This window comes from Malurus melanocephalus, unplaced genomic scaffold (genome assembly GCF_030028575.1).
Source record: "Malurus melanocephalus ecotype Western Australia unplaced genomic scaffold, MMel_1.1 scaffold_178, whole genome shotgun sequence".
NCBI lineage: Eukaryota > Metazoa > Chordata > Aves > Passeriformes > Maluridae > Malurus > Malurus melanocephalus.
Window position 1 is genome coordinate 311,301 of NW_026623410.1, and position 27,037 is coordinate 338,337.

A 27,037-nucleotide genomic window follows, 5' to 3' on the forward strand; every position below is an offset into this window, starting at 1 on the left:
AGTGCCTGCAGACTCCAGTCAGCTGGGTGTGTAGTAGAAATTATCCTTGTTAAGAAACATTGAGGCTAGAAGATAAATCACCAAATACCTGTGYGGAGTATGCACTCTGTTTTTCTTATTTCTTTGCACGTAGTGATGAACAAACACCATCAAAAGATTCCCAGAGTCCTGATGGCCAGAARGAAACAGAAGAACAGACAAATGCCAAGTCTGCCACCCAGGTTTCCACAGCAGCAGCCAAAGGGCCTTACAACAAAAGCTCTCAATTTGATCAGGTTTGTGTGCTCTTCTCTTCAGCCCTTGTGGCAACAGCCTTGTCAGGAGAGCTCTTGACTCAGGTGTCTTTCCAAACTGTCAGGTCAATTAAGGTTATGAACATGAGGGAAGGCATTAGCTACTGGAAGCATTATCTGAGCTGTGCTAACTGATCAGGTGCTGCTCAGGCAACTTAGCTGCCTCTGCTTGCAACATAAAAATAGCATGGCTTTGTGTAGTGTGTTCTGCCCCACACTTGTGAGGGCTGAGAGCCCTTGTGTCAGTCACTGTGGCTCAGCTGRCATGCTCAGTACTCCTGTCTGTCCATCCCTGTAACTGAGTGAAGCCATTCTGGTGTTTAGCAGTTTTCCAGAAGCCTGGGATAAATAGCCCACGCATTTTTCATGGTCTACTTTCTGCACTCAACTTAGCTGGGAGTTTACTTCTCAGGCTAGTAGGTTTTATACAGACCATGTAGAATTCATCAGCTTAGTTATTTTTGGTTTCCTCTAATAAACGAATACTGGCAACCACCTTAGTTTATGCCTCTACAGCCCTATTTTATATTTTTCCCYAGGAAAAGCTACTGTTAGCTTTGAAAATTTCTCAGAAATATTTTCTGTTGATACTGTTAATAATGAGGATGAGAKATCTGGGATTGGTTTTACTTGCACTTTCTCTCTGTATTAAAGATCCCATTGTGTTTTAAGGTTTGATGCTAAGGAAAATCTAAGGAAAAATGGTGCAGTAGCATAAACTCTGAAATTTGGATGTGTGAATTCTTAAATTGTACAGCTCTCAGTACATAAAAATKATAATGTTTTTGCCCTTGTTTTGCATGCAGATTTGTATTGAACGCAGATGCTTTGTTAGGTGTAGTTTCTTAATACAGTAGAAAACAGTGAATCTAAAATTTGTCAGCTTGGCTGTGGTTATGAGCTTGCTTGACCCTGGTACTGTGTTTGATCTGACAGGATCGAGGTCCACCACAGCCTTCTATACATGAAAGAGGTGGCCCTGCTCTTCCTCCAAAATCTATTCTACCACCGGTAAGAAAGACTGGAATTGTCCTCATTTCCTTGAGTTAAATTCTTTAATGCTGTATGGAGGGATTTAGACTAGGAACAGTAAAAATACGCTTTACATAGTAATAAACCTTTCCTTTAATAAATAAAATTATCACAGTGCCTGGGGCCAGTAGGAATGGGACCCCAACCCAGCCATGCTGCCAGTTGTGTAAAGCATCCCCATCTTGTGTGTGCCATGTGAAATGCACAAGAATTTCAAGAGCTTTTAGTTATCCAGCCCCACCAGGGACCTGGAGAGGACAGGAGTATGGGAACGATGCTTGAGGGCTGACTGCCAAGACAGATGTGGAGCTGAAGTCCCAAATGAAATGTGAACTAAAAYCTCTGTTATCCTCAGCTACCTTGAAATTCCTTGGCTCCTTTAGGGACTTTCATCTGAGATCTGCTCTGAGTGTCTRAGATTTAGAGTAGCCTGTAACTAAATCTCAAATATGTTTGTGATCTTTGTTGTCACTTTGCCTTGATGGTAATGGGGAGGAGAGGTGACATGAGCCCAAGTGATTCTCTGCCTCTGCTTCCTAAGCTCAGGTCACGAGAGTCTGAGCTGGATCAAGGAGGTGGGGACTGACTTTTTCTTGCTAGTCTTGCTTTTTAAAGATGCTATGCAGATTCACATGTGTTGACATAGTTTAAATGCAGTATTTCAGCTGGCTGTTTATGTATGGCTGTTTATGTTATCACGTGTTCAACTTGAGTGATTTTCTTCTCGCAGCACCCTCCTCCCCCTGATCGCCAGATGGGAAGGCAGGGACCCTTTCCCCCTAAACCAGTACCAGATGAAGATGAAATTTGGAAGCAGAGGAGAAGGCAGCAGTCAGAGATATCGGCTGCAGTGGAGCGAGCCCGTAAGCGGCGAGAAGAGGAAGAGAGGAGAATGGAAGAGCAGAGAAAAGCAGCTTGTGCTGAAAAGCTCAAACGGTTAAATGAGAAATTCGGCTGCGTGACAAAACCCTCCCGGGAAGACCCTCTGAAAGAGAGAGAAAGGGAGAGGGAAAGGGAAAGAGAAAGGGAGAGAGAACGGGAGCGGGAGAGGGAAAAAGAGAGGGAGCGGGAGAGGGAGCGAGAAAAAGAGAGGGAGAAGGAAAAGGAAAAAGAAAGGGAACGGGAGAAGGAAAARGAAAAAGAAGAAAARGAAAAACTGGAGAAGGCAAAAGAACAAGAAGTGGAGAACGAGAAAGAAAAAGAGGCGGAGAAAGAAGAGAAGGAGAGTGAGAAAGAGAAAGAAGAGGAGAAGCCAGCACATGAGGTTCCTGAGCCTGTAGAATCTGTGGCAACACCTGTAGTAGAAAAACAAGAAAGTGAAACCAAGAGTAACAAGGAAGAAAAAGGTATGCTTGCCCACAAGTAGGAGTTGTTCTTCTTAAAGCTGAGACACAGAGCATAGTTGTTGTCTAGAAGTCTCATTTGCATACCTAATTAACCTAGTGCATCTAGAGCAATTATTTTCCTGTCCCATTACAAGTGATAACTGTCTTTTGAGCTAAGCCTGTTTACCCAGCTCATCAAAAGATTAAGGAAAAAAAATGGTTTCTGTGATTGAAGCTGGGCTTTGAGGAAKACAGAAAGAAAAGCAGGCTTTCTTCTCTTGCTCAAGAAGGGTTAGAMACCCATGTTGCTTAAAAAGCAGTGCAAATTATTTCAGCTATTCTGTTCTTTCAGCAGCCCTAGAGAACTAAACACAAAGRACACCTATTTAAATGTGGTGTATATTTTTTTGTAGTGAAACTTGAGTGCCACATGAAAACTGTTAGGTTATGCTTAGTGAGGTTATCTTATCTTTAAATGGATAAAATTGGTTGTAAAACCAAACCTTAGTTCCTGAAAAGAAGGCTGATCCAAATGCAGTATGGTATCACTAATACAGCACTTCTTAAATCACATAATAGTTGCAACGGAAATGCCAGTGGTTGAGTTTAAATGCCAGTGTATTTGAGTTYARAAGGGTCAGAGATATATTAACAACAGTTGTTCTGTTTTGRGGTGTTGTCCTTGACTTTTTGTTGCCTTTATTGGTTTTGAAAACTGAGACTGTGAAGTTAGAGAAGGCAGACATTTTAGAGCATTCTTTAGGTGACACTGTGGTGAAATTGTTGGTTTTAAGATTGACTCTTGTCTCCTATGGGTGGGTTTTTTCTTGGTTTTTTTTTTCAGAAGATCAAGCAGTGTTCACTCGACAAGACAGTGGTCGGAATGAGAAAGAGGTTTCACAAGTGACTCATGAGAATGAGCCAGATTCAGGATCTCAGCCTCGTCCTGCTGTTTCCTCAGGCTATTCTAAGCAGTTCCAGAAATCATTACCACCAAGATTTCAGAGGCAGCAGGTAACAAAACAGCTCATTAAGAAGGCTCATTTAAAGGATTATGTACTCTGCCTCATTATGAGTAAGATGGTGACCATAGGAGTTTCAGAAATCCGAAGTTGTTGGTTTCCAGCTTCCAGAAAACGGTACTGGCAGGAATTTCTCTGCCTGTAACACGACAAGGTCTTTAAGTRAGCAGAAGGCAAGAGAGGTTTTAAAAACTGGCCCGCATTGGCATTGCCCTGGGCATGCCCATGGAACCTGAAGCCTGATAATTGATTATTATTCTGCAGATTTTATCAAAGGGTGTGACACTCACAGATGTGAGTTCAGCTTGGGTCCTGTGGTCTGAGGAGCACTTGACATTAATGACATGCATGAAGTATAGGTTGTTCTGTGTCTCAGATGCACACCAGTTAGGCTGTAGCTATTCTAAATTGTCCAGTCRGGTTTCTTCCCTTTGCTCCTAGCTCATCCTGATGCATGTTTGCAATTAACTTTCAGAATGCTTGCCRTCCTGGAGATTATTGTACTTGTTGTTTCCAAGGGTTATTAGAGCTGTGCTCAAGTCTCCATCATATCAAAATCGTGGGTTTTTCTGATCTGCAGGAGCAAATGAAACAGCAGCAGTGGCAGCAGCAGCAGCAAGGTGTCCTTCCACAGTCTGCTCCCTCTCAGCCTTCGAGTGGCCCTGTCCCACCGCCGCAGCACAGACCCCTTTACCAGCCCATGCAGCCCCATCCCCAGCATTTGGCTTCAATGGGCTTTGACCCCCGGTGGCTCATGATGCAATCCTACATGGACCCACGGATGATGTCAGGAAGACCTGCAATGGATATGCCTCCTATTCATCCAGGTAAATCTTGAAGCAGTTTTTGGGAGTTGAGCTTACTTGGCTTTGAAACAGAAGTCTTTCCCTAACCACTCTTTGTTTACTGAATGGGTGGATTTTTAAGCAGAAGCCTACATTATTTTATTAAGACAAAGTAGATTGTAATCATATGTGACTAAAATTGTAGTCCTATGRGAATGTATACCTTTGACTATAAAGTAAAATCTCAGCTGTCACCCTGCGGGCATGTGAGTGACAGTTAAAATGATTATTTCAGCATAAGCCCTACTTTGTTACAGACAGCTGGCAAGAGTTAGGTTGAACKGAGAAAAAGTGTATTTGCCACTTGTGTTTCATTACATATTAGTAATTGGCATTACATTGCTTCCTAAAACAAAACATGAAACTTCACTGTTTTTACATTATGTATTAACAACTCCAGAGTCTTGATAAATTTGTGGTTTCAGATTCTTGGCACTAAAAAGTCCTTTTTAATTTGTGTGATGATCATCTGATTTGCAGTTAGGAAAGCTGTTGGGCACAAATTACAGAGGTCTGTCATGTAATGGAGATACCTGCCCAACTAATGAGCAAGGGAAGGGTATCTTCAGTGAGTGCAAGGAATGAATGGAGGAAATAGCAAGGTGAGCAAAGACAGTGAAAACTACAGAATGTCTTTAAAATGTTACCCCCCCCCTCCCCCCCAAAAGAAAAAGACCTGGAGTATTTAATAGAGTATTACAAAACACCTGTGAGTACAGTTATCTTGCCTTTTGCCATTCAAATGTTACARCAGAAACTTCATCCATGAGTTTACAGGTCTCCAGGCCTGGTTCTTCTGTTACAGTGGAAGCAAACAGCTTTTTCCTTTTGTTGGGACAGGTGTTAAGTATGATTTGGTCATTCTGAGGTCAGCTGGCAGGTTCAGCATAGAGGGTCAAATGAGGAGATAGGAGGAGAGAGACAAGCATTCCTTGGTACCTCATGATGTGCTTTGTATTGAGGTCAGTTTTTTGCTAATTTTAAATTTGTTTCAATTGTTGAACTTCATTCTGCCACAGGAATTATGCCTCCCAAACCACTGATGAGAAGAGAGCAGCTGGAGGGCTCAGCAGCTGGTTCCGATTCATTTGAGCACATGGCTCGCTCTGCAAGGGAGCAGCACACTGTGCCTCTGTCGGAGCCACGCATGATGTGGGGCTCAGACCCCTACCCCCATGCAGAATCTCAGCAGTCCAGTTCTCCTCCCAAGGTGTTAGAAGAGCCTGATGATTTGAGGTAAGCCTGAGCTGTGTCACAGTGTGTCACCTCTCCAAGTCACACACATCTTAACACACTTGGCTGTCTAACTTCAGTTGCAAAACACAGTTTCAGCTGACTGGGTGTAGCTGCTTTTCACTTGAAAGGAGCAGTTGAGACTGGGGGATGCAGTGTTCTTGGTGCTGTTGTACAAAGCAGAAGACATGCCTGCTCTGTAGCAGGRTGTAGAAAGACAATTTATCCCTCGTTCGGGATCCTCAGCTAAATAAGTGGTGATTGCCAGAATATTTCGAATTTTCAGTTTTGTAGAACACTCCTGCAGTATTGGCCTGTTCTTCATTTGCTCTCAGTTGTGTCCCTATTAAAGAAGTTCCGTCCAATGTATATTTGTTTCATAAGTGGTGCGTTAAGTACAAGTAGTATAAAGCAAAACAGTCTCTTTTGGCCTTTGCTTCCTGATGAACTGTCAGGCTTTTCCTCTGCATCTTAAAAGTATTCGAAAACTCTTTTTGGTCTGCTACCATCTGGTTAGTACTTGTTGGTTCAATTAATAATTATTGCCAGTTACTTCATAGAGGTGACATGAATCCTTAATAGAAAATTAATTTGATTTGAATAATTCATGTATGAGTAAAAGTTTCTTTCCATCCACACTAAATATTCTTAATTGTTTTCTGCTTAGGTCTGAGGCACACTTGGAGCAAGAACGAGTTGCTGTCCCTGCCAGTGCTTATCCTGTAGAACACAACCAGTTGGACTCTCATCCAAAGACAGAATTTTTCAGAGAATCAGGGGAGGTAGAGGTACAAAAGTTCCCAAGCAGGCCTTTGGAAGATGTACAACCTCTCCAAACTGACACACCTAACACAGCAGTTAATTTTGAAGGAGTGAATGAGAAGGTTACACGTAGCTCTCCAGAAGATTTGGTGCCTGTGGGAGAAAGTCACTCTTCATTAAAGAGAAGCATTTCCCATGGTTCAAGTCACTCTCTAAAATCAGAAGACCAGAGGAGTGAAACARCAGCAAATATCCCTAAATTGAGTAACAGACCTATTGAGGCAAAGGAAACAATTGAAAGACTTGAGATTAAACCGAAAAAAGAAATTTTGATCACTAATAGAACATCAGAAGGACCAAAACCTGAGAAAACTTTCAAACCTAAGTCTGAAACAAGATGGGGTCCTAGGCCAGGTTATGGCAGGAGAGACGAAGGTGGAGATAGGCCAGTTAGAAGATCGGGTCCTATCAAGAAACCTGTGCTTAGGGATATGAAGGAAGAGCGTGAACAGCGAGAAGAGCGTGAGCAGAGAAAGGAGAAGGAAGGAGAAAAGACAGCTAGTGAGAAACCAAGCAAACCCGAAAAAAGTGACAAAAAGGAAGCACCTCAAGTGCCATTGCCTCAGACTGAGCCCGAGAGATCCGCCCCCAGCAGCGCTCCCCTGGCTAAGAAGATAAGCCAGGATGCTGCTCCAGCAGCAGCAAGCCAGGAGAGCAGTCAGGCCGAGGCTGCAGCTAAAGCTGTGGTGCAGGCTCCCACCCCCGCAGTGCCGCAGCAGCTCCCAGCTGCCCAGCCGGCCACTCCRCAGCTTCCCCCGGCCATCCCACAGCCCCCGCCCGCCCAGCCGGCAGCGCAGCCCCCACCCCATTCACAAACCCCTGCTCCTGCCAGCAAGGAGGAGAAGCAGGCTGAGAAGGTGGTGAGCAAGGAGGTGGTGGAGAAACCACGCTTAGAAACCAGACCAGTGAAAAGAGAGCCTGGCTTACCGCCTAGAACATACTGGAAAGAGGCCAGGGATAGGGACTGGTTCCCAGATCAGGGATACAGAGGCAGAGGTCGTGGCGAGTATTACTCAAGGGGCCGTAGCTACAGGGGTTCATACGGGGGACGTGGTCGGGGCAGTAGAGGCCATAACAGAGAGTACCCACACTACAGAGATCCTAAGCCTAGATCAGAGCATGTGCCTTCAGGGCCTGTTAGGCAAAGAGAAGAGAGTGAAACTCGTAGTGAGAGTTCTGATTTTGAAGTAATCCCGAAACGGCGACGCCAGCACGGCTCGGAGACAGATTCTGACAGCGAAGTGCACGAGAGCGCGAGTGACACCCTCCTTTCAGACAAAGACAGTGTCATCAAGGGCAAGCACCCGAAAAGAGAGGAGAGAGCTGATGGCAAGAAGCCACCAAAGCCCCTGTCGTTCAAACCTGAGAACAGTATCAGAGTAGACAACAGATCTCTAGAAAAGACATACATAAGAGATGATGAGAACAAGCCCAAACCAGGATTTCTTCCTAAAGGAGAGCCTTCTAGGCGAGGCAGAGGGGGAATGTATAGACGTGGTGGCAGGGATCCCGGGGGGCGTCCTCCACGTCCATCCACAATAAGGAGACCGGCCTACAGGGACAATCAGTGGAACCCTAGGCAAACAGAGATCATTAAACAGGAAGATGGGGAGCCTCCAAGAAGAAATGAGCATTATGGTCCTATACCAATTGATAAAAGACCTCCAAAGTTTGAAAGAAAGTTTGATCCAAACAGAGAGAGGCCACGAAGACAAAGGCCTGCCCGGCCTCCAAGGCAAGATAAGCCACCACGCTTCAGGCGCCTAAAAGAGAGAGAGGCTGCATCCAAGATCAGTGAGGCAGTGAGCAGCTCTACAACAAGTGCCACAGTTAATAATGCAGTTAATGAACCCTCCAACCCTGCACTGGATGTGTCAGGAAGTAAGACACCAGACTTGTCCAACCAGAATTCTTCAGACCAGGCAAATGAAGAGTGGGAAACAGCCTCAGAAAGCAGCGACTTCAATGAAAGGCGGGAAAGGGATGAGAAGAAAACAGCAGATGCAGCAGCACAGKTGGCTGCAAAGGCAGGAGAAAATGCTGGAGCTCCAAAAAGGGAAATAGCCAAGAGAAGCTTCTCTAGTCAGCGGCCTGGAATAGACCGTCAGAACCGACGCGGCAACAACGGGCCAGCAAAGCCAGGGAGGAATTTCTCAGGGCCCCGGAATGAAAGACGGAGTGGTCCTCCTCCCAGAAGTGGAAAAAGAGGGTGAGTAACCAGCTTCTGTGAGGAAGCACCCAGGGTCGTGATCTTCTGTTTYCCTGTTGTGATTCCAAACCATAAACAGTTATTTTAGATCTGTAGTGTGGTAGAAAAGACACAAATACGTGCACCCGTGGCTCTGTACTTTCTGCTTTTTCTGTTTATATACAGACGCCTGGAATTTGAAGGTGAGAGTGGAGTATTCTTGCATGCACAATTCTAAAATTGCCCAATTAAAAAAAATTGCAATGCTGTTTCCGAGTTGAGCTATGTTTCTCGAGATTTGGATGCAAACAGAAATGTTCATGTGTTTTGCAGTTAATATATAAATTGCTTCATTGTGTTTTAGGTCCATCACCTAACACAGACAAGCAGGTGAAGAAATGCTTACTATTTAGACTTAACTTTATTTTTCCATATGTTTAATTTGATGGAAAATTTAGCAGGGCRTTTGATACTTGCCCAAAATAGCTTTTGCTTTTGAGTTTCTCATTGTGGAGCTGAAAGTAAGTCTGGACCCTCAGAACTCAGTAAACACTTAGAGCCTTCAGTGGGATCTGAATTAGATTGTTGGCTCCCTCTTGAGTGTTCTCTGTGGCTTAATTTTCAATTCTTTTTTTTCTAACACAGGCCATTTGAAGAGCAGGCAGCACCTGTGCCTGGTGTTGATCCCCCGAATGGCAACWCTTTACATCAGGAAGATGGAGGGGTCGCCGCTGCAGGACAGAAGACCACGAAGGATGCRAGTGGCAAAAAGAGAGAAGAGCCCAAGGCTGGTCCAAAGAAGCCTAAGGAAAAAGTGGATGCCTTGTCTCAATTTGATCTTAATAATTATGCAAGTATGTATTGATAATATCYTAATAATTTTTGATAGTTCTGCTAGTTTTGTTGCATAGACCTAGATGTCTGAAAACTTCTTAAAATATTACTGTTTTTAAAACACCAAAATAATTGTACACTTGAGCATTGCTACCTTTGTGATATCTGTGTGTGCCTCTAAAAGGTGGCAAATTTAATTGTATGTTTTGTATAGATGAGAACAATTTTGTACAATAAACTTTCATTCATACCATTCTCCATTACATTCTCATAATTTAGTTAATTTTCAAGAGTAAAGGTAGTGGTTGTCAGTCATAAGCCCAGAGCTGATATCCAGAAGGGCTGTTCATTATTCATTACTGTGTTTTAGCTCAGATTTCCTGGAGAATCTGGTACAGGAAGCTCCAGTTTGAAAGTTCTTAAATACCTTGTCGTCAAGCTCAACAGCGAAGCACTTGGCAAGCAGAAGTTTGCCATTAATCAGGGCCCCCATCTGTGTCTGTGGGAAAGTAACTTCCACTCCAAAGCCMATTTTGGCTTGGTGCATTGCACCTGAGCTGTTGAAACAGCAGCATCTATACCTTTCCTTTTCCTATAGGTGTTGTGATCATTGATGATCACCCTGAAGTGACAGTAGTTGAAGACTCCCAATCTAACTTGAATGATGATGGTTTCACAGAAGTGGTGTCTAAGAAGCAGCAAAAACGCTTGCAAGATGAAGAGCGCAGAAAGAAGGAAGAACAAACAGTGCAGGTACAAGACCAGCATTTACAGTGGGGGAAAAGCTACTTGCTGTACTGGGAATGTTGTCWAGAGTGCAGAATCTTCCTTCCAAAAAAGCTGTATTTTCTACTTCTAAATATAACTATTTAGTTATATTTAATATTACAGTTGTTCATATTTAGTAAATAAAATATTTTTTATTTGGTCGCCCTGGGATTCTGCAATTCCCAATTGGACTGCCAGGCAGGTGGAATTGGCAAACTGAAAAAAAMCACCACTTTTCATACTGTGATAAAGATTTATCCTATTGCTTATATATCAATTGATTCCAATAAGAGAATGGATCAGAAATCATTGCTCCTGTGGTTMAATGCCCCTAAAAATTAATTTATTTTATGGCTGAGTTAATCAGTTTGCTTTTTGCTGTCTGTACAGACTGTCACCTAGAAGAATAAAAATTGGCTTCTCCCTACAGGTTTGGACCAAAAAAGGAACAAGCGAAAAAGGCCGAGGTCAGAATTCCAAGCTGCCCCCCAGATTTGCCAAAAAGCAGCAGCAGCAGCAGGCAGCAGCTGCAGCTGCACAGCAGGCTCAGGCTCAGGCTCAAGCTCAGGCACAGCCTCCGTGCCCAGCACAATCTCCAGCTCAGCCACAGGCTCCTGTTCCTGCACAAAGCCAGACTGCAGGAGGGGCAGCCAGCACAGAGTACACTGTGGCAGGGAAAGTCCTGCAGAACAACCAGGCTCACAATGGCCTGGGAGCTGAATTATGGGACAACAAAGTGCCTCCTACAGCCGTTCTGAATGACATCTCCAAAAAATGTAAGTGGTGTATTTTGGATTTGAGGTGGGGGGTGAGCAAGTGTTGTACTAGCTGATTGCCAGCTGGCTCTCTGGTTGTCTTTTTACCTGCAGATGGATTCTGTGCAGGGAATGGAGGGCAGCATTCCCAAGTGCGGCATAGTAACCTCTGAAAAGAGGGTTCTGCAGTATATTMGTGTTTTATGCTGTCATGTTCTTCATTCACAAGCAACACGCACCTGTCACTCCCTTCAGGAGTGTTTTGTCAGACTTGGTCATTCTTCCAGATGTGATAATTGCTCCACTTGAAAGCAGCTGAATAGGCGGCATATTGTTAGCCACTGAMTAGGTTAATTAAAGCTTATTTAATCAAGAGATTGGTAATTAAATTCTCATTCAATTGATACATTGATTTGAATACAAGCAGCAACACTGAGGGTTATTTTAACTCTCTTTTCTTAATTGTCAGTGGGACCCATTAGCCCACCTCAGCCACCTTCAGTTAGTGCCTGGAACAAGCCTCTGACATCTTTTGGTTCTGCTACATCTCCAGAGGTAAGAATGAGGAGAAGAAGAGTAATTGCATGTGAAGGTTAGCCAAGTTATATCTCAYTGGGGTTGGGTACAGATTTTCCATTTATCCAGGTGTGCAGATACTTAAAATAATATGTGTACAATTCCATGAAGTCAGGAGATAAAACAGAAACATGGGATACAGGCTGGTGATTTTACAATTGCAGCATGAAGAAACTGTTCTCTTGATGATAACTCAGCCATTCACAGATTCTGTTGACAGCTGTTACTCACTGCATTTCAAAAGCAAAAATATTGGCCAGTTTGCCTGTTAGTGTAGGGTTCAGTAATGTAGACAGAAACAGGATGTCTCCAAGGAACTAAAGAGGTTTTATGTTCCTTAAATTGGATATACAGAAAGCAGCCGATGCTTCATAACTGTATTATCCCTAGATATTCCCATGAAACTTGCATAGCCCTAATTTTTACATTTAAAGTGCTGTGGTTTTAYTTCCTTAGTACTTTTTTGGTCATAATTGTTTTAAACTGCAAGAATGTTGAGACAGCTGTCATGGGAAACTATTTGAACTGCAAAAAAGGTCTGGWAATACTTTTATATTTCTAGTTGTGTTGAATTGAACATTAAGTTTTGAACTTTCCAGATAATGTTGTGAACCTGAATTGCACTTATTCCTCTTGATCTTGATTATGTTTACATATTTCTTCACTGCTTTTTACTTGAGCTCATGTAACAATAGAAACTTGAGGAGGAAGAAGTGTGCATTCATATATTGTTTATTCTTGCAAATGTGTTGCAGTCACAAAAAGTACTTCTGGCAGAAGATAAAAGTACCTTTCTAGTGGTTTTCAGCAGAGCATATTTCGTGGTCTTCTCTGAGCCGTTGTCATTGTACTGATACAGAAATTGTTCCAAATGGGTTAAATGTTTGCCTTTTAACTAGGGAACAAAGCCTGGACAAGAAGGTGGAGTTGATCTTGGGATAGAAACTATTCAGTTTGGAGCCCCAGCTTCCAGTGGCAGTGACAATGAAGTTGGCCCTGTGCTTTCTGAGAAGTCCACTGACAAGTTACCAGAACCCAAAGAGCAGAGACAGAAACAGCCTCGGGCTGGACCCATCAAAGCACAGAAGGTAAAAGGTCACAATTTCAGTACAAACTTGTACACCAAAGAAGTTCAGGCAAAAAAAGGTACAAATAGTAGAATAGAATCCTCATTGAGTTAGGACTAGACCCATAAAATTGCATTTCCTTTTAATATTTCCTAAAACAATCAACAAGGTGGTTCTTGCAGAGAAGATGTGCAAATGTAATTAAACAACATCCTAGCCCAGCACAGGCCCTACATTGGTTCTGTGTTTGGAGCCAAAGATGGGAGTATGGATTCATGATAGTTTTGTTGGGAAACTGTGGTGGAGTGCTTTGTTTTTATTTTGTCATTTGGGTTTTCTGTTTTGCTTTGAGCTTGCTTTACTMAGGCCTTGAGAGCTGTTTGGCAGCAGCATTCCAGTGCTGCTCTGTGTCTCCAGCTGCAGTGGTTCTTCCTGCACCATGCCTGCCTTGCGCCCTCTGAGTAATACATGGTGCCCTGCTAAGTTTTTGTAGCCTGGTTGTTAATWGATAAATACATGAAGTTGCAGAAAAAGAAGTGTTTTGAGGAAAGGGAGGAATGTTAGAGACATTAGTTTGAGGTCTCCAATTCAAATGCACAGATGTCTGAATTTTTTTTCTTTTTTGCAGCTAACACTAAATTGGTAATCAAAGTTATATCAGTTTAAAAAAATAAGTGTGTTGCTTGCCTCCCAGAGATTTTCTAMCATTATTTCTACCTCCAGTGCACACTCGTTTGTGCATCACTAACACTCATCACCAGCTTCTGATTCTCAGAAAGAGAAGGTTATAGCAGATAAACTTGTCTGGTGACTTACAGCATCAACTATTCCAGTCCCTCTTGATGTCTGAGATTTGGCAGCAGTCCTGATGTAATTAAAGCCCTTTTGTCTTTCTAGAAGACTGGGTGTTTCTTTGTGTTGGCTGTTTGTGGGTGTAGTTTTTTTTTTTTTTTTTCTTTTAGTTGGGTTCCCCCCTCAAAAAAAGAGCTGAAATCTGAAAGTGCAGTCACACATAGAATGAATGTAACTTTTGCTGTATGAGACACTGAGTGGATATGTTGCAGTTCATGGCCTTCTTTGCCCAATATAAAACCTGCACAGCAGGGAAGTATGCAGGAGTTAAAACTGCTGGTGAATTGCAGTAACCCATGTCTCAGATACACTGCAGTGTGCCTGAAACTGCCCACATATAGAGATACTGAACTCCAGAGTTAAATATATAGAGAGTCTACTTGACATTGTGTAAAGTTCCTTTTTGGTGCTTGTTTCTAGCTRTCAAGACTCTTGCAGATTTTGTTGAAAGACACATACGTGACTGAATAGTAATGCATTGGAAGTTAACTTTTTTTGCACTCCTTTGAGTGAGGGGGCTGTAAATCCTTTAACTGTCTTTATGACAAAAAAAAATATCTCAACAAACAGACAACTCTTACACACCCACTCACCAGTGTGGTGATACTTGCTCTGAAGTATAAATACAAGCTTATGTTGAGGGTTGGAGATGGGTATTGTTGAATTAATATGGACAACATAAGAGGATCATACCTGGAACTCAGCAATTTACCTTTCCAAGTGTGACCTTAAAAGTGTCTGCAGGAATTCCAGCCTCTGTAAACTAATAGAAAAAAAAATATTTGGGGTGAGGTGGGCCTGATATTCCTTRTTGCAGAATTTCAGAGCTCAGGCATTTGCTTCTAGTGTTTTCTTCYTTCCCTCTGAAAGCCAGTCTCTGCTGGCCTCCTGGGGGTACCAGATGCTTTTGAGAGGCTCCTCCCTCCCCAAAATCATCGTGTTGTACTTACTCATCTGCTGCTGAAATAGCTGGTTTGTATTGAGAAAGACAATTACCTGCACCTTCTGTCTTTCCCTTATCAAAACTTAAGGAGTGGGATTTTAAGGACTGCCTTTAAGGGATTTTTGTGCTGCTCAGTAGTGAAGTGGGCTGAGAGTCTCAGCTGGAAAGGACATGGCTGTTGAAACAGCAGAGTATTGAGATTTCCTAGGGCCCTTTATTCTGCTGTAATTCAGCTGCACGAAAAGGAACTGCTGAATTGCAGCTGTTTTTCCAGCCATGGTGTCTGCAATAGAAGTTGACACTTGTGCATAGGTGTTTTATTTTTTTCTGGATGCCCTTAGTGATCAGTTTGCAGGGAAAAAGGCTGCAGAATTCCAGACATCAAGATAACTTCAAATGAAGGTAGATACTTAAGTTCTAGCTTCTTGGGGACCTGTAAAATCCTAATTCCCTGAAAATTTAAAAATCAGTAGGTATACAAAGTCATGTGGTTTCTGTATTTTTTGTGCTTATTTATAAGGACAGTCAAACTTATATTATTTTGCATTTTAGTTGAACTCTACCAGTTCACATAAAAATTGTTTAAAAACTGTGGTTTGTATTCCTAATCTTCAAAATCAATGCATTTCATGTACCTATCACTAACTTAGTCTCAAATGCTTTACCTGTTAGAGGATGCTTACTCTTGGAAGATGTTGTTATGTTAAAACAATGATTTCTAGCATGTTTAAGTATTCTTGTTGGGTAGGACATAGAGGAGAAGGCGTAACTGACGAGTTAACACTGACTTAGCTTCCAGACTTGAGTCCGGTAGAAAACAAAGAGTATAAACCTGGTCCTATTGGGAAGGAGCGTTCTTTAAAGAACAGGAAGGTGAAGGATGCCCAGCAGGGAGAGCCTGAGGGACAGGAGAARCCCTCTCCCACCTCTGTCAGAAGCCCAGAGCCTGTCACTACAAAGGAGACCAAAGCAGCGAGTGAACTGAGCACGGAGATAGGAACAATGATATCTGTATCTGCTCCAGAGTTTGGAACAAACACAAAGGTAAGAAAAATACTGACAAATTACTRAGCACTGTATGTAAAATGTGATCACAGTGAGGTAGTTGACACTTAGTTGCCTGCTGGTGGTGCTTACCTGGACAGCAGAGCTCTCGAGTAGCAGATGGGATACATTGGTACTGCTTGAATTAAAYAGTTCAGCAGAAGTGGTACAGACATTGTGAAGGACAAACAATAATTGTGTTGTTTGTCACACCCCCGAGCAGAAATCAGCTGAGAATCTGCTCTGCTGGGTGTGAAAACYCAGTCCTGAGGCCTGCTCTGGAAAGTGGCACTGGAGCCTGGTGTRGGCAGAGTCTGTAAACTCAGAGCAGTGTGATGTATGCAAGATGACTTCCAGCAGAGAAGTGAAGTCCTGTGCATGATTGCTGGTTGAGTGCATGGATGACCTGAAGCTGTGAATTAAGTGCTATTCTGTGAAAAAAAAGAAATCTCCAAACTAGGAATGTGCTAAAGCTTTGGGTAAGGCTTGTTCTGTTTCCTTAAATGGTCATGTATATCCTCTTGTCTTGGATATTGTCTAGATATCCCTTGCAGAACTCCTTCACAGTATTTAGGTCTCACTATAATGGGGACTCTCCTGATTTCTTTACAGCTGCTCAGCAGTGAAATGGTGACCTGGTGTTAGCATTCATAGTTCTGCAGCTCAGATTTTGGCTGTGGCTGAAAAMCATCCCCAGAGACATCTCCTTTTTGCCTGTGTGGGGACTGCCCTCACTACAGCAGCACTGTCTTGAGCAAGAACTCTGGCTGTCATCTCTCAAATCTAGAGAAGCCATGCAATTTGAGTAGGTGCTACTCAATAGTTACACCTGCTTTGGTGAAGGAAAATTGCTTCTTGCAAGTTTGGAAAGCTGTTTCTACGTGTAGGCTCAAGTTGGTTGCCTGCTATCTCAGCCATTCTAGTCATAAGCAGAAATCTGCTGATGCCAGTRAGGAAAACTGATTCTCTTTAAGACTTACATTAATAGTTGAAGAATCTGAAGTCTGGATCACTCAAAATTGAAGTGTTGCTAAAAAGCATGTGTTATGATATTTGTGTCCACCATGGAAGCTGCAGGCTTGATTGCTGAGTGGAATGGCAAATACTTCAGAAAATTCAATGCAGGGTTTTCTCATCCTTCCTGACATTTTCTGCCTTGTAGGTACGTAGATGTGAGTAGTTTATGTCATACTAGAAATTGATAAAGTGTCCTCCTTGAATGTGAGAATGAGAAGTGTAGAGTAGTAAACACCAGCTTGCCCAGGTGTTTGGTAAGGCTGTTATTATCCTGTTTTATCCTATTTCCCAGGTCCTACAAACTCTGGTGGCCTGAGCTCAAGATAGGAGGAGATGCTTTTTCTAAACTACAAACAGAATAGGAAACATGTCTTTGATTACTGCAGGCTGACTCAATCTAATCATGTAGTTCTGTTAAAGTCAGCAGAATTTCCTCTCTGCAATTGTATTGAGTTTTTCCAAAGAGAAGTCTGGACTCTCTGCCGGTCTAGGCTTAGTTTAACGTGGGTTGCCGAGGTTCTTTCAACTGCCACAATTTTACAGCACCAAGATTCTGTCTTCTGGTGGGAAGACCTGAGTGAAATTTCCAATTTGTGCTGTATATGAAAATTCTCAGAAATTTCTCCACTGAGTTGTTGCTAAAAGAAGCCTTTGATAGACCTAAATACTCCTGTCTTAACAGTACTAGGTTTGCCTTTGAATTCCTTTGTTACGATTAGTTCCTGAGGCATTAGAAAGTTGTTGCTTTTTCTAGGAAAGAAGTGTTGGTTTTACATCTCTTGAAGTTAAACCAACAACCTGCAGATTTATTGGATCAGATAATCTGCATCTAGATTTTGCAGGAATAAACYTGCAATAAACATTGCTACTTTTTAAAGAAGCTTTTAAAAGAGGTTCAAATAMTGCTCCAGCCTTGGAGTTCTACTGATGTATATTGCAATTGCTTTTTCTTGTCTTTGTACTCTTTCCATTGCTCATTCATGAGGAGAAAAGTGTTGACATCTTTAACCTGTTGTTTCAATGTCAAATGTTGAAGATTTGGCAAATCTGAATGACTTTTCTTTTGACATTCTTAAACATCCCTCTCAGAGMTGACTGCTCAGCTTCCAGGAAGGCACACTTGTTGTATATTTGGTGATTTAAATGTCTGTAAAAGCCAGCTGTCCTTCAGAAGCTTTGTAAGAGTACCCCATCCATTCCAAAACAAGCATCTTGATAAGAGCATGTGCATTTATTCATACAAGACTGCTTAGAAACRGTATAAATATAAATGAACTCATACAGTGAGATGTGTAAGTTTAGTACRTAAGTATGGTGCTCAGAAGCCATTGCAGCTGTTTCTCGGATTTTGCAGTATTTTGGTAGTGAAGGCAATCTGATGTGCAAATTTCTGAATTGGGTAAAATATTACCCTCTTTGCCTTTCCTTACCCTTCCATTTGAACCTCTCAAATCCCAGGAAGATCCATACCTGGTTGTGGACACTTGTGAAGATTTGTACAGGTAGTAACAGCTGTGCCTTACAGATCATGTCTAAAAGGACTCAGGCTGTTTTTCAGAAAATTTTGATTATCTTTCCAGCTCTAGTTTGGGTGATTTATGTAAATCAGGAACAAATCAAATAGTTAATTCATCCCACAGAGTCTCCTGATCCTTTATAGCAAGGTCATCTCGGAGGTCTGCATTGTCCTTTGTTCATCAAGTCACTTGAGATTTTGTGATCTCTTCATTTTGAGCAAAGGAGGTAGTTACAAAAAGTCTGTTTTTTTCTTTGGATGTAGGCATTTTGTAGAGTACTTCAAAAAATGCATGAACAGCCTTTTGCTCTGTTACTAGYTTAATAATGTAATCAGTTGGTTTCTTCAAACAGTTATACAGGAGAATCATTTAAACTGAGTTATAAAAACTTAAGGTGATAAACCATATCTAACAGAATCCTGAACTTAATGTACCAGCACATAAAGGATTGAGATTAATTTACAGTTTATGAAGTGGTGTTCATGTGGTTAAAGCATTGTCTTGTCTGCATGCTCAGCWTGTAAACCACCCTTGTGATTCAGCATTGCATAACTTCTAAGGGCACCGAGCTGATACAGTGGTTTTAATTCTAGTGAAAAAGCTCTTCTTATGCTGGCAGTTTGCAGTGTGAGAAAGCTAGCAATAGTCTTGATCCATTATCCTTCTTGAGGAATTTTAGAGCTGAGACCCTGTAAAAATTGTATCCAGACCTTGACAAAATTTTCATTCAAAAAAACTTCCTCTTTCTTATGCAGTAATGCATCCTAAAAAACACAGAGCCATTTAATTACTTCATTAGAGGGCCCTTTGTAATTAAAGCAGACTTGTGTGCTTACCTTGCTTTAACCCAGATTAGGTTTGCCTGTTGGAATCCAGTGCAAATGTGCAACTTGAAGTTTGGTGGTTGGGATTGTTGCAAACACCATATAGCTTGTATTTCACCAGTTTGACAAGTAAAGGAAGTAAATAAATGGAGAAAACAGTTCTCTGTTTTCTTCATAAATCACAAAAATGAATCACTGTGCACATTGTCCTCTCTGTGCCTATTATGGTTTAGTCTGTTCTAGTCTTTTACCGAAATGAGCTCATCCTTTTAAGGAGGGTTCTTTGTCATTTGTCAGTTAGTATCTCAGTGCTTTAATTGCTTTTTTAGAGACATTGCCACAGGCCTGTGGAATAAATTGAGTGTGCACTTTTTTAATAGCTTATCGTCATACTGGTTGGATGCAATTAAACAAGCATTATATTCAAAATCATTACAGCTTGGCAAGCCCAGACACTCAATAATAGTTCTGCTGCTAATTTGTCCTTCAGTTCCTTTGTRGTGTTTGGCTCTGTAAAGATGATAGAGCCTTTCCTGGGCTTCAGRCATAAAAAACTTCAGACATGTAAAACTTTGGAGTTGGCAGTGCTGGCTACAGGGTGGCTCTTGGCTGTTTCAGGGTCACACCGTTTCTGCAGCAAAGTCTCTGGGTCAGGTTCTGCTAACACCCCTCTGCCTGCCCTGTAAATACCAGCCCTGAGAAGTAAAAAGCAGCACTGACCAGCCCTCACAGAAGTAGCAGTGCCCTCTTTGTTCATTGTAGGGCRTTCTCTGAGGGCTGGCAGTGCTCAAGGTGCTGCTTTGCTTAGACCATTTGTATCTACAGCTGCAGCAGCAGTCCCTGCCTGCAGCCAGGGCTGTGGAAATGGAYCTTGTTTGCTGGGCACATTAAGGTCCGCTTAGCTGTGACAAATAAGCTTCAGGGAGAGCCTCTGGTAGACTGGAAACCTCAGTCCTTTTCTTCCTTGAAGTCATCATTCAGTGYAGAAATCAGGAATGAGCCTGCACCATCTGGAGAATCTGAGTCTTGTGACTTTCAGAGACARAACTTACAGGAAAGAAAATTGTTTTGCAAATTGCAGCCATCCCTTTGTGTTCCTTTTAATCTGGAGGGCCTTGTCATAAGAAGTTTCTGTATTTATTTAAAGCTACAGAAAGCTTTAGTTAAGATATTTTACTTTTTAGGTAGGCTGAAAGCMCCTGCAAGTGGCTAAAGCATCTTGGTGATAAATATTAATTGGTTGCACCACCACAGCTCAGTTTTACGGTGCCCAGGCAGTACATTACTGTACATACAYCTGTATGTTCTTGCCTTACAGGCTGTATTTTGACTTGTCTCCAGATGTACATKGTGAGGTCACAAGGCAAAGTGTAATCTCCTAAAATCCTTCTGACCTCTGTAGCAACTCAAGGATTGCTAGACATGCCTTGTAAGAAAAAAATTACATGAAATTCTAATCTTCTTTTGCTTGGTGAACTCCTGTGGAAAGGCTGGCATCTGGCCAAGAAATTGAAATGAAATTTAGGTAAGGGAGATATTTTAATGGAATTGTTTTTCTTCACAGGAGTCTGTAACAGACTACACTACACCTTCTTCTCATCCTAACACAGTGGCTACTAGCAGTACAAAAATGGAGGAGACTTTGGTGACGAACGTAAGTCTATTGCAGTGATCGTCTTGACTTTGAAGACAAGAAAATATTTTCACACTTCTTTAAAGCACCAAATAGTGCCTTCAGTAAACAAGTCCACAGGGTTCCTTTCATGTGAACTAGCTGGGCTTTTTCCAGTAATCTTACTCTGAAGGACATTTGGTTTGATTAGTACCCGCTCTGGAATTCTTCAGGTATTTTCTTGTCTTTTGAACAATCACAGTGAGCTAAAGAGCACAGAAAGTGGAGATGTTTATAGGACAATTCTGAAAAAAGCAAAGATAGGCGAAATGAGGGAGTGTGTTCTTGGCAGCAGTTGTGACCTGAGCCTGCTACCAGTAACAAAGCTCTGTAAGGCTGAGTTTGAAGAAAAGCTCATACAAACAAAGGAGTTTTGAACTGTAGCCCGAAATCACAGCAATGTAAAGGGAGCAGCTGAATGGTTGTGAGGGCAGCAACAGGCTTCAGGTGTTCAGGTGCTATGGAGCTGAGATGTTTGCAGCCCTCAAAGCCAGTGAAGTGATCCTCACTTGTGAGCGTGGCATAATGATTGAGAGAACCAGCTAGGTTGTGACTTGTAGCAAAATCAATTTGTCTTGAGTGTGTTGGGGCATCAGGGAGCTTGGATCTTGTGATTCTTGTTGTTTGAGTAACAGAAATAGAATTAGCTCAGGGTTGAGTCACTTGTTGTTAAGGGAAGGAAGATTCATACAGGATCTCAGTTTTTTATGAAGAAGTCTTGTGAATTCCATCTAAAAATGCTTTTCAGTTTACTGCAGCATCGTTTTGAAGCAGTACTGATAGAACTTCCTACTCTTCTGCTGGCTTTTCTGGTAGTGTTGTGGTTTTTGCCTTTGGTGGTTAGCGTGGAAGACTGAATTCTTTTGTGTTAATAATGTCCAATCCTGGTGGATGTTGGAGTTGAATTTCTGACACAGGAATTAGGGGTTCCTGCCCACAAAGGATCTGTGCCATCCCCTGCTTCAAAGCTTCAGTATCTGTCTTTTGGATTAGCCTTATCTCATCCAGTGAAAGTTCATTAGCTGTGCTATGAATAGGGGAAGGAATGGCTAAGTATAGTAGACCGACCACTGCAGTGTTTTTGAATCACTTTCTTTAAAATCTCTAGGAAATCCCTTGGAGTTTTCATAGGCAAAGATAGCCATAGCATTATGTCAGGTTTATTTCCCCAAGTATCACATCTTTCATCTTTTGAAAGAGAAAATAATTGAATTCAATTATTGGATGGAAAATCTGTTGTAGTTGGTTTCATGGTCCTGTGATTTTGCAGGTCTGCAAAAGCTTCCTCTTTTCAGAAACTGCATCTCAGAGCTCAAGGTCATGAAGCCCCATGTACTATATTGGTACAAAAAGGGACAAACTTGGCTTGGGAAGAATTTTTGCATATCAGTAAACTGAAATKATACTTGAAATTAAATCCCCAAACAGCCAATTGGTGTTTGTTTATGCAGAGGACATGGACACCTTAAAACCTTAATCTTCAGCCTCTTAGAGAGTTGAGAAGCATCTTGGCACCTGCTGAGTGGCCTTTCCTTGCCTACCAAATTCTCACCTTATTTTAGCAGTCTCCCTGCCAAATGCTCAAGCCTTGAAGAAATTGTAGCTCACTTGTTAAAGCTTGAGCTTTGCTTTCTGGGGCTTTTCTAGTAGACGTAGTTAGAATGTGATGTGTGTTGCCTGCCTTTCAGGTGCCCCTGCCCCACACCCTTCCCCTCCCTAGGAGGGAGACTTTACAACAGAGCTCCAGCCTAACTCCAGTTTCTCCCGCTACCGTCGACCTCACCCTCAAGGTATGTACCACATCCCTCTAAGGGTCGTTTTCTTGCATGCAGGGGAAAAAAGTTATTGGAGAACTTGCTGGTGAACCTTTTTTTAGAGCCTTCCTTTGTTTCCTCTGCTGAACTGCTTTTGCATATAAATGGATGGCTGAAAGACAAGACTCTATCGAAGGACGCATTTAAATCATAAATTTCTAACCCCGTTTTGCATTAACACTTGGCATCTCAACCAATCTTGGCTCCCACTGCCCTGAAAACCGAGATCCTAGAGTTTTAGCACTGGACCATGGTGCTCATGGCAAACCATCAAAATCTGACCCAGGTTTTTTAGTGTTGAGCTTAAAATGCCCRATTTGGTGTAAAGGCTTTAAGGAGTTGCTTGGTAAGCCAAGCTTGATTTCTTCTTAGCTGTAAGACTTTGGTGCAGTGGTTTTGAGTTGGATGGCTGAAGTTCCAAACAGTGACATGTAGATGGTATGTTGGTGTTGAAGGGAGTTATATCAGTGAGTCAGAATGTGTTTGTTGTGTTAAAACTGTTCTGTTATTTGCTGCTCTTCAGTGCAGAGCAAGTTGTGTAGAATATTTTGAGTAGTGTTTTCCCATTTGGTTGGATTTTGGACTGTGTGCTTTGTATAACTCACTAACACAAGAGTTGGGCTCTAGCTTTGCTACTGTATTTTTAGAAGTTGTTGGATTTTTTCTTCTTTTGATGTCCTAGGTCTGCTTTTTGATTGTGACTGCAGGTGACKGAGCCAGTAGAAGTATCGTTGCTGTTTTTAGTATTAAGGAATAGTGGTGTTTGACCTTAGTTTCTCTAAATTTTTAAAAGAAGAAATTAAATGAGATTGGATGCAGAGCTAGTGCTTTGGAGGAACTTGCCTGTCAATCCCAGTGAGACCTGTCTCACTGGCATGGTTTGACAGCTGCTTGCTTGTGTTTTCTACAGATGAGAARTATTCATGTTCTTTGGTTGAATTTTTGCTTTTCTTTTGTTAACACTTTATTTCCTAAAAAAAATAACATCTTTTTAAAACAATAGATCAGCAGAAATGGGGAGAGGACTATGGTGGGGCAAGTAGTTTAACAAAAGCCTGGTTTTCTGCTGCATTCTTGTGTGGGAAGTTGTCTTCATGTGAATTTCTGGTGTCTGAGGGTGTTGTTCTGAAATAGTCTCTGTTTGGCAGCTGGAAGTTGACCCCCATGTCATACAGGTAGGGCTGTTACTGCAGAGTGTGGGACAGTGCCCAGTTACAGAGCAGACTGTGGTGTCTGTGTCATCCGTCCCGCAGTTTCTTTCCCTGCTCTTGTGGTGTTGGTGATTTCTCAGGGGATGATGGATTCTGGATATGTGGTAACAAAACACATCAAAGGTCCATGTTTTGAGGCCGCCTTGAAGAACCTTCTGACTGAAACCTGAATGGAAAGCTATTTGGAAGCAGCTTTGTCCCAAATTTCTTTATTCCAGCCACTTTGAGCTCTACTTCCTTTTTACAAATGCTGAAGGCACCAGGCTTGTTCTGAAGCACACACTGAGACTGTCACTTTCACAGCAGGCTTTCTGGTCCAGGCAGAGCTCTGCTCTTTGTCATTCTCTTCAGCAGAATCCTTCTTTCAGAAGATAACCTTTGGAGCAGGAGACAGGAAAGCATTTCCTTTGTTTTCTTAGAAGAGCAAGAGGTCCATGTTCTGCYTCCATCAAGGATTAATCCTTGCATCTCCTCTTCCATCCATCCCCTGTCACAGAAAGCTGTGAAGAGACTTGTGGGGAACTTGGCCACAATTGTTCCCACTGCTTGGCATCATTTCTTTGGGGGTGGTATAAGGTGCTCTYACGGGAAGCCTTGCTGAGATCTTGTTTCCTTGGAATAACTTTGCTAGACACCTTTACTAAGACATCCTCTTAAGGACTTGGCTCCTTGGGCTGTTGGTAGGGAAGGAGCTGAGCAAAAGAAAGTCCAGAGCAATCTCAMACTGAGCTGCTTGGCCCTCTTCATGTCCAAGGTTTCATCTAAAATTTCTGTGTAGGCATSTGGTCCAGAATCTGATCTATTTGGGCTTTGTTTTTCTAACCATTTGGACTTTAGTGTAGTTAAGGAAAGGCACACTGGGGTTTGCCCCTGGTGGAAGCTTTGGGTAATATGTGCAGGACTATTACTGCAGTGTGAAGGYCCCAGTGGATCAATGATGAAGAGAAGCCTCAAGCAGCCAAGATCTCCTCCTTGTGCCCTCCTTTCCCCCCTAACTAAGTGAGCAGTGAAATTACAGCACCATCCCCAGTCTCATTTAGTTTAGAGCCTCTTATTCCTCTTTATCTAGTCTGTAGATGGTGCTATACAGGTATTCCTAGAGTACCAATCTCTTGCATCTTTTTTTCTGGCTAGAAAAAGTTAGAGGTYGTTAAGAAGCTCTCAACAAGTAAAGCTGTTAGAAAACTTCAGGGCTCTGTTATATGCCCAATATGTGACAAAATGCAGTGTGTAGCTTTTGCTATCAATAATTTCTCCAGGACATCATGAAATCCAGTGAATATAGTAGAACCTTCCACACCTTCTCTACCCTGACAATCACAGTTACTCACTCACTTTCTCTTAATGCCAGTGCAATACACTTAGACAAAATCATTTCCAGCAGTTCAGCGATGAATAAAGTTGGCCTTGTCTGTAGGAATCAGAACCAATTTGAAAAAAAATGTTGGGGAGGGAAAACAGAATGATTTCAATAGGTGACTTGGCCCTGAAGKATTTAATGTGTAACTAAGGTTCCCTCCTCCCCCTTTACTCTCTTCAGGAATCCAGAACTCCATTTTCCACATGGGTGTGTATTGATCCCTGTCACTCACTTCTTTCAATATGCTCTACTTCTTTATCACTTCTGARGCATCTAGACAAATGACCTAAGCCATGTTTGGACTGTCCAGGCTCTGCCTAACTCATGTAAAGCAGGGTGGGTTGACAGTATGACTTTAAAAGACTGCAGATCCCAGTTAGGGGGGCTCTTGATGCAGGCAGTGAGGGCRGATTCTGGTGAGTATATATTTGCCCCTTTATATCCACCACTAAAGACAGCACCTGGTCTCAAGAAACTTAGAGTGAGCAATTTCAGCGCTGCTAGCAAAACTTTTGTTTCCATTGGTGACAGCTGAAGGTTATGCAGAAGTTTGTGGACCATGATTAAATTAGTGAGTGTAATCTGAACATTAATATTTCCTGTTCAGTGGACCCTSAGAAATGTCTCAGTTTAGATTTTTGCACTGCGTGTCTAATGTAGCAGTAGTTAGATTTTATTGGCTGCAGCAAAACAATGGTTGTTTCCACTTCTGGTGGAAGATAACTGTGTGTGTAATACTTAAAGTTTCATCTCCCTTGCTGTGCAAGACATAAGCTCATAATTACTATATAAATAGAGGAGCACAAAGCATTTTTAGCTTCAATGTAAAGCAATGCACACAAGCTGTGTCAGCTTGCAGTTGCTTCTTGAGCAGAAGTTGCTTTGGAAATCTAAACTTGACTGCTGTCATGTTTACTGAAATGTGCAGTAGATMTCTTTGGTCACTTAAGGAGGATAATTTACCAAGAAAGCAAGAGGCTGCTTCATTTAAATGTCCCAATAACTTGGAAGTGAAGGACTTAACAAAATATTTAGAGGGKTTTTTTTACCTTTCTTTTGCTCACTGTGTCTTTGCTCTTCATGTCAAACAAAAGCAAGCCAAATTAGTGTGAGTGAATTATCTTTTGAGCACTGGCTGTTCAGATGATGAACTGTGCACGTGTGCAGTTGGAACAGATGACCAGCTCCAACTTAAGGCTGTAATGCTTTTTGCATGAACAGAGTTGCACGATTACAGTGACTTCAAAAAGAGGCTCGCATGAAGCCCAAATTGCCTTTTGACTAAAAAGAACTGTTAAAAAAGGAAGGATGACTGCTTGAAACTTCCTAATAGATGAGGATTTTTTTTTTCTTTTAAATAGATGGAGTCTGCACGCAAAGCATGGGAGAATTCCCCAAACATGGGGGAGAAGAGTTCGCCGGTGACCTCGGCAGCATCTCCCATTGCTGGTGGCAGCAGCAGCAGCAGCAGCAACACTGGGCCAAGCAGTGGTACTTACAGCTCTTTCTCAAGTGCATCAATGCCTCCTATTCCTGTGGCCTCAGTTACACCCACAACTTCTCTCTCAGGTACCACATGTCAAAGCTGTAGTGTCGCATTGTGTTGTTCCTCGGTTGTGTTTTTCAAGAGGTTGGATTCCATTTGGAATCGTTCAGTGCAAAGCTAGCAAATGTTTTATGCTAGAAATGGAATGTCAGRTATGAACAACAGCTTCCCAAATAACCTGGTAACTAACTTCACCTGTTTCACTTCAGTCAGCTGAAAATAATATTCAGATGTCYCTCTGCCTAAGTCACTTGCATGCACTTGAAAGAGGAGGTAAACTTCTCTTGTTTACCTTCTTGATTTCATTTTGTTCAGCCAAATGAAGGCAAACACTTAGATTTTGGAGCAAAGAATAGCTCTGATGTCCAGCTGACTGCATTCTTACTTCCATTTATGCTATGCTTTTTAAGTTAAATTTTCAAGAATTCATGCCAAAACCTATTTGCAAAAGGCAGAGCAAATGTTCAGCTACTCTTC

The 27,037-nt window shown here is 42.1% G+C and overlaps 1 protein-coding gene across 15 annotated transcripts in view; it reads left to right on the forward strand.

Annotated features, from left to right (window-relative positions):
- PRRC2C (proline rich coiled-coil 2C) overlaps positions 1–27,037 on the forward strand; it is a 69,815-nt gene that overhangs the window by 27,832 nt on the left and 14,946 nt on the right. For 9 of the 15 annotated variants that reach the window (XM_057372744.1, XM_057372751.1, XM_057372750.1 and 6 more), the window contains exons 10-25: positions 134–275; positions 1,230–1,304; positions 2,056–2,671; positions 3,495–3,664; positions 4,253–4,499; positions 5,537–5,753; positions 6,418–8,781; positions 9,406–9,614; positions 10,193–10,347; positions 10,793–11,138; positions 11,587–11,672; positions 12,593–12,781; positions 15,348–15,599; positions 20,522–20,611; positions 22,318–22,419; positions 26,376–26,583. In XM_057372744.1, coding sequence (XP_057228727.1) covers positions 134–275; positions 1,230–1,304; positions 2,056–2,671; positions 3,495–3,664; positions 4,253–4,499; positions 5,537–5,753; positions 6,418–8,781; positions 9,406–9,614; positions 10,193–10,347; positions 10,793–11,138; positions 11,587–11,672; positions 12,593–12,781; positions 15,348–15,599; positions 20,522–20,611; positions 22,318–22,419; positions 26,376–26,583 — 5,468 coding nt within the window. The remainder of the gene's footprint in view (positions 1–133; positions 276–1,229; positions 1,305–2,055; positions 2,672–3,494; positions 3,665–4,252; positions 4,500–5,536; positions 5,754–6,417; positions 8,782–9,405; positions 9,615–10,192; positions 10,348–10,792; positions 11,139–11,586; positions 11,673–12,592; positions 12,782–15,347; positions 15,600–20,521; positions 20,612–22,317; positions 22,420–26,375; positions 26,584–27,037) is intronic. The other 6 variants (XM_057372757.1, XM_057372758.1, XM_057372752.1 and 3 more) reach the window with 5 other exon arrangements.